At 51.6% G+C, this 12,360-nt stretch overlaps 1 protein-coding gene across 3 annotated transcripts in view; it reads left to right on the forward strand.

Annotated features, from left to right (window-relative positions):
• MSI2 (musashi RNA binding protein 2) overlaps nt 1-12,360 on the forward strand; it is a 400,242-nt gene that overhangs the window by 251,138 nt on the left and 136,744 nt on the right. For all 3 annotated transcript variants that reach the window (XM_068976705.1, XM_068976706.1, XM_068976704.1), the window contains one exon: nt 10,546-10,594. In XM_068976705.1, the coding sequence (XP_068832806.1) occupies nt 10,546-10,594 (49 nt within the window). The remainder of the gene's footprint in view (nt 1-10,545; nt 10,595-12,360) is intronic.

Consider the following 12,360-nt stretch of genomic DNA (forward strand, 5'->3'; position numbering starts at 1 on the left):
TTGGCCACAGGAGATGCGGGTGATTTTTCCATTTGGTCCTGATGTTTATTTCATGCCCATCAATATCAGCCCGTATTAGGACAGATGAGGTGGTTATTTACAGGCTGCGCATTTTCACACTTGGTAATTATAAACCCTTCCCCTGTTCGGTCAGAGTTGTGGAGATCCATTTTGGCAATTAGCAGTTTAGTATTTGTTTAATGGGAATGCAGGAGAGTGTTACGGCACATCAGTGCTCCACTAATGACCCGCCTGTCTCCTCCGGAGCTGGCAGGTTTGGGCCTTTTTCACGGTAGGTGCGGCCTGATGGGGAGAGGCTGGGCTGGAGGGAAGAGGAGCCTGAGGCAGCCTGCCCGCCCAGAGTGCACGCCCGCCCGCCTGCACGCACGCGCGCACTCACAGCCAGCGCTGCAAACGGGCCGTGGATTTCCAGCGCTCACCACCACCATGCGAAGGCGCCACGCTCGGGAGGCCGTTAGGCCAGATGCTGTTTCCGCGTGACAGCTGTCAAGCCTGCAGAACCAACTGCTTCTCCTCTGGCAGCTCGCACCCGGCCTGTCCTGGTCCCTCTCCCACCACCCTCCTTCTTCGCAGCCTCCTGTCTCACCCTGGCGGGGACGTCCCCCGAGACAGCCTCCAGCCCTGCCCTCTGGGGTGATGCTGGGCCCAGCCTGGGCCCCCACTTCCACCGGAGGCCGTCCAGGCAGGTGCTCGCGTGCTTTGCTTGGATTCGAGGGGTGCCTCCTGGGACTGCGCCCCTGAGGACACGCTGGTTTCTTTAGCGGCTGTCCCTGAGCGTGACCCGTTTGCAGCGAGGAGTCGCACAGCATTGGGCACGTCCCTCCAGTGAACGGTGTAGGGTGTGTGTACGTTTGCACACGCATGTGTGTAGGTGCACACACCAGGGGATTGCCAGGGGTGGGGTGGTGACTTGCAACAAATATCTCGCGATGAGCATGTCCTGCGCATTAGTCACTGGCCACCCCCCACCTGAAGGCCTCCTCACAGCTCCAGGAAGTGGGACTCAGCATTCTCAGGGCTGGTGCCCAGCGGGCACTCTGGCAGCCTGAGGGCTGAGTTCTGGGACCCCTCTGCCCATTCCAGCTGTGCCCCCAGCCTGCTCTGTGACCGACCAGAGAGTGGACAAGTGGGCTCAGGGGTTCTCGAGTTCACCCATCTAGAGGGAAGAGACCTCTCAGCCTCCTTCTCCACTTGCTCCTCCCTCCAACCCTTCTTTCTTCTCCCCAGCCTGCCAGAGGCAGTATACAGCGGTCGCCTTGGGTACCTCGTCACCTTAACTTTTTGGTAGAGTTTTAAGGCAGTATTTGTTGGTTCACTCGGGAGACAGTGCAGCTACACGGGTTAAGGCAGTATTTGTTGGTTCACTCGGGAGACAGTGCAGCTACACGGGGCCCTGGGGATTCAAAAATAGAACGCAGTCGAGGGAGACCAGGAGAAAGATGTGGGCATGCATCTGAGTGTAAATCCGTCATTTGCTGCACGCGTGATCCTAGGCAAGTCACTTAATCGCAATGAGCCACCATTTCCTTACCTATATAATGGGTGTGATAATCTCTATCTCAGAGCTGTTGTGATAATTAAATGAGCTTTGCGAATTGCCTATTAAGCTCCAGTAAATGGTAGCTATTACAGTCATCATTATTTCAGGGGGAAGACATTTCATAGCCTAGACTCTGATATTTACGTATGGAATCAGAATCCCTGCCTTTATGTAAGTAAACTGTCTGCACCTCCAGACACCCTTTAATGCCTATGGCAGGGGTCCATTTTATGAATTCACAACTGCTCTCTGATGAACACGGGGGTTTGTTTTGTTTTTGTTTAAGTTAAATGGGAAAATGAATTAAAGGATTCGTTTAAAGTGAATTTAAAAATAATTAAAAGTAAAAAAAAAAAAATAGGGCCAGTAAAAGAGTCTTGCTAGTGGGGAAAGAACATTCTGGTCATAGTAAGACTTAGGAGCCTTCCATGAAGAGTTTAGGAAATGTCCTTAATGCCACTGAATTGTTTATTTAAAAAATGGTTAAAATAGCAAATGCAATTTCTACTTTACTACCAAAGAAAGAACTGGGGAGAAACTGAGCAGGCTGTCTTGTTACTTATTTAAGGCATGGGCTTGAGTCAACATAGAGAAACCTTCAGGTGGATGCAGATTAGAATTTTCTGAGTCTTGGAATGAAGGTAGTGCCTAGCCCACTCAGCACCTCACTGGCTGCAGCCTCCCAGGAGTCAGTGGACCAAGCGGGGGCTTGGGGGCCCAGGGGCTTGTGTGCCTGCCGTCCTGGAGCCTGAGCCACGGCAAGCAGGCCCGGCTGGCACGCGGACTCAAACCACCAGCTGCGGTGTCCTGGGCCCAGCTCCAGGCTCGCCAGGGAGGAAACTGAGGCTCAGAGAGCTTGTAATAATCCCTGCCTTCAGGGATTGTCGTGCGGTCCAAATCAATAATACAAGTGAAAATGTTACTGATGGTGGTGAAAAAAAAATGCAGCAGTTTCTTTAGGCTCTTAAAGTGCTGTGTTCAGTTTTTGGCCCTTCCGAGCTTCCTTCTGAACGGAAACTTGACTGTCTTGTCCTAAGACCAAGACAAGGTGAGGAGAGCCCCCCCAAAGCCACCTGTGGCACAGGGCCTGCGGATCCAGCAGGGGACAGACAGCCAGCCTTCAGGCAGCTGATGATCGGGTGATGCCCCTTTGTATTTAGGGCCCGTCTCCACCCACATACGCTGTGATGAAGGCTCAACTCCGCTGTATTTACCCGTTAGGACAGTGGTTCTCAGCCTTGGCCGCCCCTGGAATCCCTGGGGGAGCTGTAAACATTCCACTGCCACCCCTGCCCCCCGGAGGCTGATTTCACTGGTCAGGGTGTGACCCTGGCAATGGGGTTTTTTGTTTTTGTTTTTTTTTCTTTAAGTTCCTCATGTGACTCTGGTGAGCAGTCAGGGTTGAAAACTACTGATCTAGATTTCAGCATGAGCTAATGGGATTTTCCTGCCTGCTCCTTTTTCTCCGCTTTTCTTCCTTTTGGGCGGTGATTGAAGATAGACTGTCCTTACTCGTCAAGGCCAGAGCGTGCTGAGCAGTCTCATCTCCATGAACTAGACTCCCTCACCCAGTTCTTGGGCAAAAGTGCAGAGCCATGTTATCCCCCGTGCAGAAACGCTCCCGGGGATCAGGCCGCCTTGGTCTCCAGCCTGGATCCCAGGCTCCTCTGTTCTGGGCAGGCCTGCCTAGTATATAACACTCCACCCTTATGACTTCAGGGCCTGGAGTTTATAGAGCATCAGCAGACCCGTTAAACCCCTCACACTGTAGTGTCCTGGTATCGCATTTATGGGCGTTTATTGAAACGAACACTTGGAGGGTTTGAGTGGGAGCAGGAAGCAACATGAAAGGCATTTGTTCCGGGGGAGTTTGAAGAGCTTGGGTCTCTTCGCTTCCTTTCCCTCTCCCTCCTTGTGTCTGACCAGATAATTTAAGGATCACTTGAAGTGCCATTTCCTGCTTTGTTCTGGATACGTGTGGTTTGTGGTGTGTGTGCATATGTGCGTGTGCCGGGAGGGGGTGGGACATTTCTCCAGGCATGCTGGCCAGCCACAGCAAACGTTCCACAGCCTGGAACGTCCTCAAGGCGCAGGGGATTTGGAAGGGCCCCTGGTGAGCCTGAGCTCCTAGCTGTGGTCCCAGCAGGCTGTGTGGTCCATCTCGGGGTCCTCGGCAGAATCTCTGCGGATGGGTCGTCAGTGACCACCCCATGCAGCTCCCTGCCTTCACAGATGAGAAACATAAGGGCTGAGAAAGGAGGCGCCCTGTCCCCAGTGAGCCTCTGGTGGAGCTGGAATTGGAGCCCGGACTCTTCCCGTGCGTTGTGCCACGCCGCCTGCCACGCTCGGCTATGGCCCAGCACCTGCTGAGTTATTGACCAGCAGCTCTTTCGTCCTCTCCCGGGACCAAGTTCTCTGCATCCCCAGATCAGCATCGTTCACCTGCTGCCTACTTGTGGAGCCAAACCACAGGCAGAAGTGGCAGGGGTCTGAGGGCACCGCCTGGGGTTCCAGCCTTCGGCCAGCCCACCTGACCAGCAGAACTTTGGACCTCTCTCGCGAGGCGCTGCTTTGATCCATGACTTGAAAGGTTTTCTCTTCAGGCAGTGTAGGAGCTGGGCAGGCTAACGTCTCCCCTCTGGGTATGGCCAGCATCTTCTGCCTACTTCTGAAATCACCCAGCAAGAACGTCTGCTCACCGTAAATCTTTCGGCTCATTATAGAGAAGGTGCGCTCATTCATTAAATGAATTAGGATTAGAGAGGCATCACCCACTGACTTGAGTGCTAATGACTGCAGATTTTCATGGTGCTTATTTGCTGAGGAGCGTGTTGCCAACTTATTTTGGCGTTGCCAGGATCTCGGTCTCCAGCCTCGCTCCTGGGGAGAGATGCAGGAGCAGGTCCCTTCACACCCAAACGCCTGGACTCCCCTGGGACGGTGGAGTCGATGGCTAGTACTCCGGCCATAGTCCTCCTTCCTCCTTCCGCCCCTTCCCCCATCTTTCTTCACTGTCTGATACTACTTGAGACTGCCTGTGTACCTTCTTATAGACTAAAAGCTTTCTTTTTTTTTGAGAGAGAGAGAGCGAGCGAGCAGGGGCCATGTATGAGTTGCCTGTTGCCGCAAGCATGCTGTTTAACAGACAAGCGCAGAACCTCTGTGGTAGAAAGTAGCTGTTTATGCCCCCCGTCTGGAGTAGACGTCACACTCTGCTGGTGGTTCTGCTGGTCTCGGCCAGGTTCACGTGCTTGTTTTGGGGTTGCCCAGCTGCCCGCCCATCTAGGCTGGTCTCACCAGGGCCCCTGAGGGCACTGGGCCCTGCTCCACGTGTTTCCCATCCTGTCTGAGGCCAGCCTGGCCGTGTCTGTTTCATGGTGATGGCAGAGAGATGCCAGAAAGGGCAAACTGGAACCCAGAGCTCCTCACAAGGCCAGGCCCTCCACAGGCGTACCACCCTCTCCAGCTCTTTTACTGACCACAGCAAGTCAAGCCCAGATACACAGGATGGGGAGATAGACTCTGCCTCTTTTGAAAGGGGAGCTGTTGATACAGAATTTCAAGATAAAGGGTGTGGGGGTCATTAATGCAATCCGTATACCATGAACCTATATAATGTGCCTCTTACTTGGAACTTAGGCTGAGACTTTGCAACTAGTCCACGCCTAATAAATACATGTCACATAAAAGTAAAGTTAATTGATTAGATTTTCTGATAGCTGGCCTAATGATGTAGCCATTAGCTGGAGTCTGTTAGAAGGGATGCTTCTGTCGTCCGAGTAGAGTCCGAATTTCTCCTGCACTGGGTTCCAGGGACAGCTTGGTTACTACTGGGAAGTCCCTCTGCTTGTCACCTTTTCCGTCGGGGTTCTGCTGTCGTCATTTTCAGGATCTTGGAGTGTAAATGTCCGAGAGACAGGGAGCAGAGCTGGCTGTCGGTTGCCACGCTGATGTGCCCTGATTGGCTCTGTGAGAGAAATTCGGTTCCTGTATTGAGCCCTGAGTGTGTGCAAAGAGGAAGACGCCGCTCTGTCCACTGTCTTAACTTCTGTCCTCGTTTCTCCTCCCTTAGAGCAGCACATGGAAAGCGGGGTCCACAGGCCGACAGCTGGTGCTTGTTAGACATGCAAACGCTGCTTCCTGAATCAGACAGCCTGGGGCTGAAGCAGCCAGTTCTCTGGGTGATTCTGAAAGGGAGGAGGTTTGAGACGTCCTGTGCAATCCCCGTGCCACGGAGACAGTGTGGCTCCCCAGAACTGACTCTCAGATGGGGCGGGGTGTCTGTGGGGCACCTCTGAGGAGGTCACAGTGTCGTCTGAGCCTTGCGAGGGTCAGGGTTACAGGTTCATGACCCCCTGGTGTCGGACAACAACAGGGGCATCCCCAAGCAGCTCCCTTAAGAGTTACTTGCCCTGCTCTGTCGTTTCCAAAGATACACCGTCGAGGATGTCAGGGCTGTGTTTTATACCTGCCTGAAGTTATTGGAAGGCAGATCTCAAGGCTGGAACACTTTTCTCCTCCCCAGACAGATCAGGCAGGTGCCAGGACATGGGGCAGACATGCCCAGGTTCAGACACCGCCTCCCCTGATCCCCACCCCAGGATCCCATGGGGCCACTAGGCCTGTGGGCCCCCACTTCGGGTATATACAAAGAAATCTGTACGGACCAGTGAGGGCACTGTCAACGCAAAACCAACACCAGTGCTGATCATGACGAGGAGGGTGGGGCCTTTGAAGCTGTATTCCAACCAGGGATAGTGGTGTTTTCTCCCTGAAGTCAGAGAAATGCCCGTGTTCACCCGCTTGCCAGCTCCCTTGTGTTCTTCCAGCTCCGTGAACGAGGCCTGGCTTGCAGGCTGAACTCCGCACAGCCAGGCAGTCTACCTCTCTGTATGTGAGAGAGAGAGAGGGAGAAGGAGAGACAAACAGACACAGTTAGCGGTTTGCTGTCTCTGGGGCTGAGTACCAGCTCCCTTGACTGTACCCCTCACGTCCTTGTGTGATGGAGACTCACACAAGCTGCTTCTGTTTGATTCGCATGGAACCGTGAGAAACAGCCCTGTATGTGAGGCCGTGTTTTTCATTCTATTCATCTTTGTATATTCAAATTCTTCCAGTTTCAGCTCTTGCTGTTCTGCCAGATTTCTATCGCACTGATGCCTTCTCTGAATTAATAAGTGTTTTGCAATCGCTGAAAAGTTTTCTTCCCCCAAGCACGGGGACTTATTCATATTGATTTTTCTTTTTTCCCTTTCTCTTTCCTCTCTAGCTACTCCTTAGATGTTCTGTTTTGTAAAGCGTTAATAGAATTTTCCTTGCGCCCCGTCGCTTTATCTGTTCAGGAGGTCTTTGTGAGGCCCATTGTACCCTGCTCTGTAGAGGAAAGAGCTGTTTTTTACGACAATGGTTGCCCCCAAAACACGTACACAGATCCTCCTCCTCGCTCACCAGGGTGGAGCAGCTGTTAGGAGGGCAGCGTCAGAAAATGCTGAAGCGTAAGAAGGCAAAGAGGGACCCAATTAAACAGTGTGAAAAGGGCGGCGGGGACAGGTGGGGATTGAAAATACTTTTTTTAATTCAAAATATTTATTTCCTAAGGGGATCTGAGTTTCAGTACCCAAACATGGCTAACACAGAAGGGAGACTGTTTTTCTTACCATTAGGCATTTTCAGCTCAAAATAAGGACTTGGCAAACCTCTTAGAAAATATGGTGATGGGTGTGAAACAGACGTCAGGTTTACGTGCGTGGTACCGGCAGGCCTCACCCGTCACCCCACCCCCAGCCCGCACCCCAGGCAGTGGAATCCTCGTCGAGGCCCAGGGTCTGGGTCTGCAGTGCCGTCTGTGCAAGTGTGGCAGCTCTGTGTACAAACAAGCCAGTTGATCTTCTGGCGGGCTTGCTCAAGGGGCGCGTGGGAGGCGGACCGCTGTGGCGTGTCTGGTCTCAGCAGGTGTCTGGGGGCTCATCAAGCCTGCCTGGCCGGGGAAAGGTCTGGTGAAGGCACCCCCCTGTCCAGACTAGCAACGCCTGCTCCCCTCAGCCTGGTGCCTGGGGGAGAGAGGGCAGCTCCCTGCCAGAAGAGCAGCCACCGTGCAGGGCCCTCTCTCTCCCAGGCGCTGACTGCGGGAATGGGGAGCAGAAGGGGAAGGCCCCGGGAGCCTGTTTGTTCAGGCTCGGTTGCTTAGCAACACAAGGGGGCCCTGACTCCAGAAGGGATTTTGAAGCTAGGCCTGTCCCTCAGAGGTTTGTGTCTGGCTTGCCTACCCCTTCTTCCATTCTTACCTTGACTCTGCTCTTCCCTCTATTATATTTGATAGCACCTAAGAAAATAGATTTGATTTGTCGGGAGGCACCGTTTTAGACCTGGTTTTATTGCTTCGCCCAGCGTCTTCCCCTCCATTGAAGACTGTCGTCTGGGAGGAGTGAGAATGAATAGCCAATGATTCTTTTTCTCAGCTGACTTAGCTCAGGCCCCCAGGCTCATCTGTGCGCCTTTGAGCTCCAGTGAACGGTGCTCGGTCCTCCCCACCACACGCACACACACAGACACACACACAGACACACACACCACACGCACACGCACACAGTTCTGGCTAACAGTTCTGTCCACCCGCGGCCACATGGTTGGATTGTCTTTTTCTCATCCATTTATATTTGGCTGCACTGGGTCTTCCTCGCAGTGCGTGGGCTTTCTTTAGGTGCAGCGGAGAGGGGCTGCTCTTCCTTTCGGTGTGCGGGGCTTCTCCTCGGGCTGGCTTCTCTTGTTGTCGAGCATGGGCACCTGGGCTTCAGAAGCTGTGGTACGAGGGCTTGGCTGCCCTGTGGCATCTTCCTGGGCCAGGCATCAAACCTGTGTCCCCAGCATTGGCAGGCAGATTCCCAACCACTGGAGCGCCAGGGAAGTTCTGGGTTGTGTTTTCACTGCCAACCTTGGGCACAGAATGCTCGAGGAGACCAGGCTACACACCTGGCCAGACTCAGTGCAGTCTGCAAGTGAATGGCTGATGGTCTCAGAACAGCGCCTGCACTCACGATGTGTCTCCTGTGAAGCGGGTGAAGGGCTGGATCATAAGTGAAAGGAGTGGACTTCAAAGCCAAATCTGGTTTCGTAAGCGATTTCTGTAGGTCTGTGTGGGACATGAGTGTGGATCTCTTTGTACCTGTGTCCAGACTTCCTCTTTGTGTAAGAACCCCAGCCATACCAAATCAGAGCCACCCCTAAGGACCGCATTTTAACTTCAGTTCAGTTCAGTCGCTCAGTCGTGTCCGACTCTGTGACCCCATGGACTGCAGCAGCCAGGCTTCCCTGTCCATTACCAGCTCCCGGAGCTTGCTCAAACTCATGTCCATTGAGTCGGTGATGCCATCCAACCATCTTGTCCTCTGTCGTCCCCTTCTCCTCCCACCTTCAATCTTCCCCAGCATCAGGGTCTTTCCCAAGGAGTCAGCTTTCATGGGAACTATTTTAACTAACCATCAGGTTACCATTTTCACTTAGTTACCTCTTTATGTCCTCTTCTCAAATGCAGTCACAGCCTCAGAATCTGGGCATTAGGATTTCAATATATGAATTTGGCAGGGGTGGGGGATGGAGATAGTTCAGCCCAGAACAATCAAAATGTTTAGGTTTCATTGTTTATAACTGGAAACATCCTGAAGGATGATTAAGTAAGCTATAGCAAGCATCTCCCTCCCTGAAATATGAGACAGTCAAGCTAGTATTCACAAGACCTCGCACCCATTAGGATGACTGCTGTTTGTTTGTTTTTAAGGCAGAAAATAGCAAGTATTAACAAGGATGTAGAGAAATTAAAACCTTTGTGCACTTTTGTTTGGAATGTAAAGTAGTACAGCCACTGTGTACAGCAGTTCTTCAAAAAAATAAAAGTACAAGTTACTGTATGATCCAGCAGTTTCACTTCTGGGTATATATCCAAAAGAAGTGAACGCAGAGACTCGAGATATTTGTACACCTGTGTTCATAGCCGCATTATTCACAATAGCTGAAATCCAAGTGTTCATCAATGGGCAAAGTGGATAAGCAAATGTGATCTATACATCAAACGAAGACAGATGAACCTTGAGGACTTTATGCCAAGTGAGATAAGCCAGTCACAAAAAAAGACAAATCCGTGTAATTCCACTTACGTGAAGTACTTAGAGGGGTCCCAGTCTTGGCGATGGAAAGTGGGCAAGTGGCTGCCATAGGCTGAAGGGACGAAGGGGGTCCCCCTTAAAGGGGGTAGAGTTTCAGTTTTACAAGAGGCAAAAGTTCTGGAGATGAATGGTGGTGATGCTCCTGCAACTTTGTGAATTTATTTGATACCACTGAACTGTACACTTAAAGAGGGTTGCAGTGGCAATTTTTAAGTTCTGAGTATTTTACCACAAAAAAATCTAGGGGAATAAAAGATAGTATTCGTGATGTAGTTCTCTGGAAGATGTTTGCAGTGTTGTGATATTATCTAAGTAAAAAAGAACAAGGGGGAAATTCCATGTGTGATATGATTTTAAATTATGTTAAAATAGGCACGCATGCATTTATGCTATATGTCGTGTCCGACTCTTCGCGACCCCATGTCCTGTCCATGGAATTTTCCAGGCAAAGAATATTGGAGTGGGTAATACTGGAGTGGGTGGCCATTTCCTTCTCCAGGAACCTTCCTGACCCAGGGGCTGAACTCACATCTCCTGCACTGATAGGCAGACTTTTTTTCACCACTGAGCTGCCAGGGAAGCCAGAGGCACAGATTTTCACAAAAATTAGAGGGAAGTACACCAGATGCTACATGTGACAGTGCTAGGTTGGAAAGACGGAAAGACAGTGATTTATTTTCTCTTTTAATATTTGTGTTTTCAAATAGGTTTTAGTGAGCAACATGATTTCTCTAATGGAAACTGCCCCCCTCCCCTGAACATACAGTGTGTCCCGTAGTTTGTTAAAGTTCCTGAAGCAGACTCTGTTTTGTGTTTGCTCTGCAGGTGGAGGATGCAATGCTGATGTTTGATAAGACGACCAACAGGCACAGAGGTAAGAAGCCCCACGTGAGCCAGCAGCCCCTCTGTCCTCTCCTGGGCCCCAGCCCCACAGACAAAAGGCGCAGCGACTGTTCCAAAATCAGGCAGTTGGAGGTGACGTCGGTTGTAGGTCTTTGTTAATGGAGGGCCGAGACGGTACCTAGAGTTCATACCGGACCGTTAAAACACCATTTCCTGTGGGCTTGGGAACTGTCATTTAATCATGCAGTCACACCCAACACCTTGGTCCTTGCTGAACTGAGCTTTAAACAAACCAAGTGGAAGTTATTCACAGCAGTTAATCAATTGAGTTCTCAATTTGCATTGAAGGAGGTGGTTTAGAAGCACACCCTTGATCTAAAGAGCAAAAAGAAAAAAGAAAGCAACAACAAAGAAGCCTCTAGGTTTATGCAGTAAGTACAGACCTAGAAATGCCCTTTTGTGCCTCTTGGACGTTTGGAAGACGTTTACCCTTCCCCGTATTATCTCCTGTGCTTAGTGTCTTGTCCACGTTTTAGAAAATGAATTTCCCCTTGGGGTCTAAGAACCCTTGAAATGAAACATGCTAAATATTTTATGTTATTCCTGGGAGAGGTTTCTTAGCTTTGAATGGATTCTCAAAGGGGTGTCTAACCTCTGCCACCTCACTCCCCCAGCCCCCAAAAAAGGACACATTGAAATGATTGCTGTGAATAGAAAATTGGATGACTCTGGAAAGTCCTTCCCAGAGGAAGCAGGGTTAGAAGTTACGGTTCAGCGTTCAGTCGTCCTGTTCTCCAGAAGTTCTTGGTTTCTGGGGTGCATATTCACTGGGCGTTCATGGGCAGAGTTTCTGAAAGAGGGTGGCAGGAAAGCCGTGTTCTCCAGAGAAGGAGCCAGCGAGCCGTGTTTCCTTGCCACTTGGATTGCATTTAGATGTTTCCTGTGTTGTTTACATTCTTGCTGTCACCTGAGATTAGTAGCAGTTACCCAGCGTTGACTGCCTGTCTCTCCTGCTCTGAGCAGGCGGGCTGAGTGAAAGGGAGGAAGGAGCAGGATGGGGAGTGATGCTCCCATGGCTGGGAGGAGGAGGGGCTGTCCCGAGGGCACCCGGGAATCCAGCGTCTAGTCCATCCAGCTACAGCATCCTCGAAAGGGAACGTGGGAAACTGGGCGGGAACTGCGGTATCAGTGGGGTACGTGCTGGGGAGGGGCGGGGAGGAGAACGGGAGGCAAGGAGAGGGACGGCGAGCTTGCAGGTGGGAGCAAGACGACGATTGCCCTTGTCTCCTCCAGCGCCCCGGAGTGAGCACCCAGGAGCGAGAGGAGGGCGGTACGGGCGGTGGGCGGCCCTCGATTGCCCTCAGTCAGCACGTGCACTGCCTTGGTCCGTGGGGTTTTCCCGGCACTCCTTCCATGTGCGTCTTCTCACTTGGTCTTCACAGCAGACCCTGGGGGGTGTTGTGACTTCGGGAAAACCCCGTAAGTTCTTCATGCTTCAGGTTATTCATCTGCAAAATGCAGGTAACGTTAGTCCCTCCTGACAGGATGGTTTGCAGCGTCCAGAGCTGGCAGAGAGGGGACTCACACCCAGGACGGCTGATTTCAGGTTCTGTTCTTTGTTGTCTCCACGTGGGGACCGGGTTTGTTGAGAAGGGTGTTTCCAGCCTTTGATTTTCAGGGTGGGCATAGCTCATCTGAGCGAGGCACTGGCGTTCGGTGTTAGAATTCATAATCCTGGGAGACTCCGCAGCAGTTTCTAGGTAGTATGGTTGTCCTTCTCTTCTGAATATCATGGAA

Source organism: Capricornis sumatraensis, chromosome 8, assembly GCF_032405125.1.
Source record: "Capricornis sumatraensis isolate serow.1 chromosome 8, serow.2, whole genome shotgun sequence".
NCBI classification, from domain to species: Eukaryota; Metazoa; Chordata; class Mammalia; order Artiodactyla; family Bovidae; genus Capricornis; species Capricornis sumatraensis.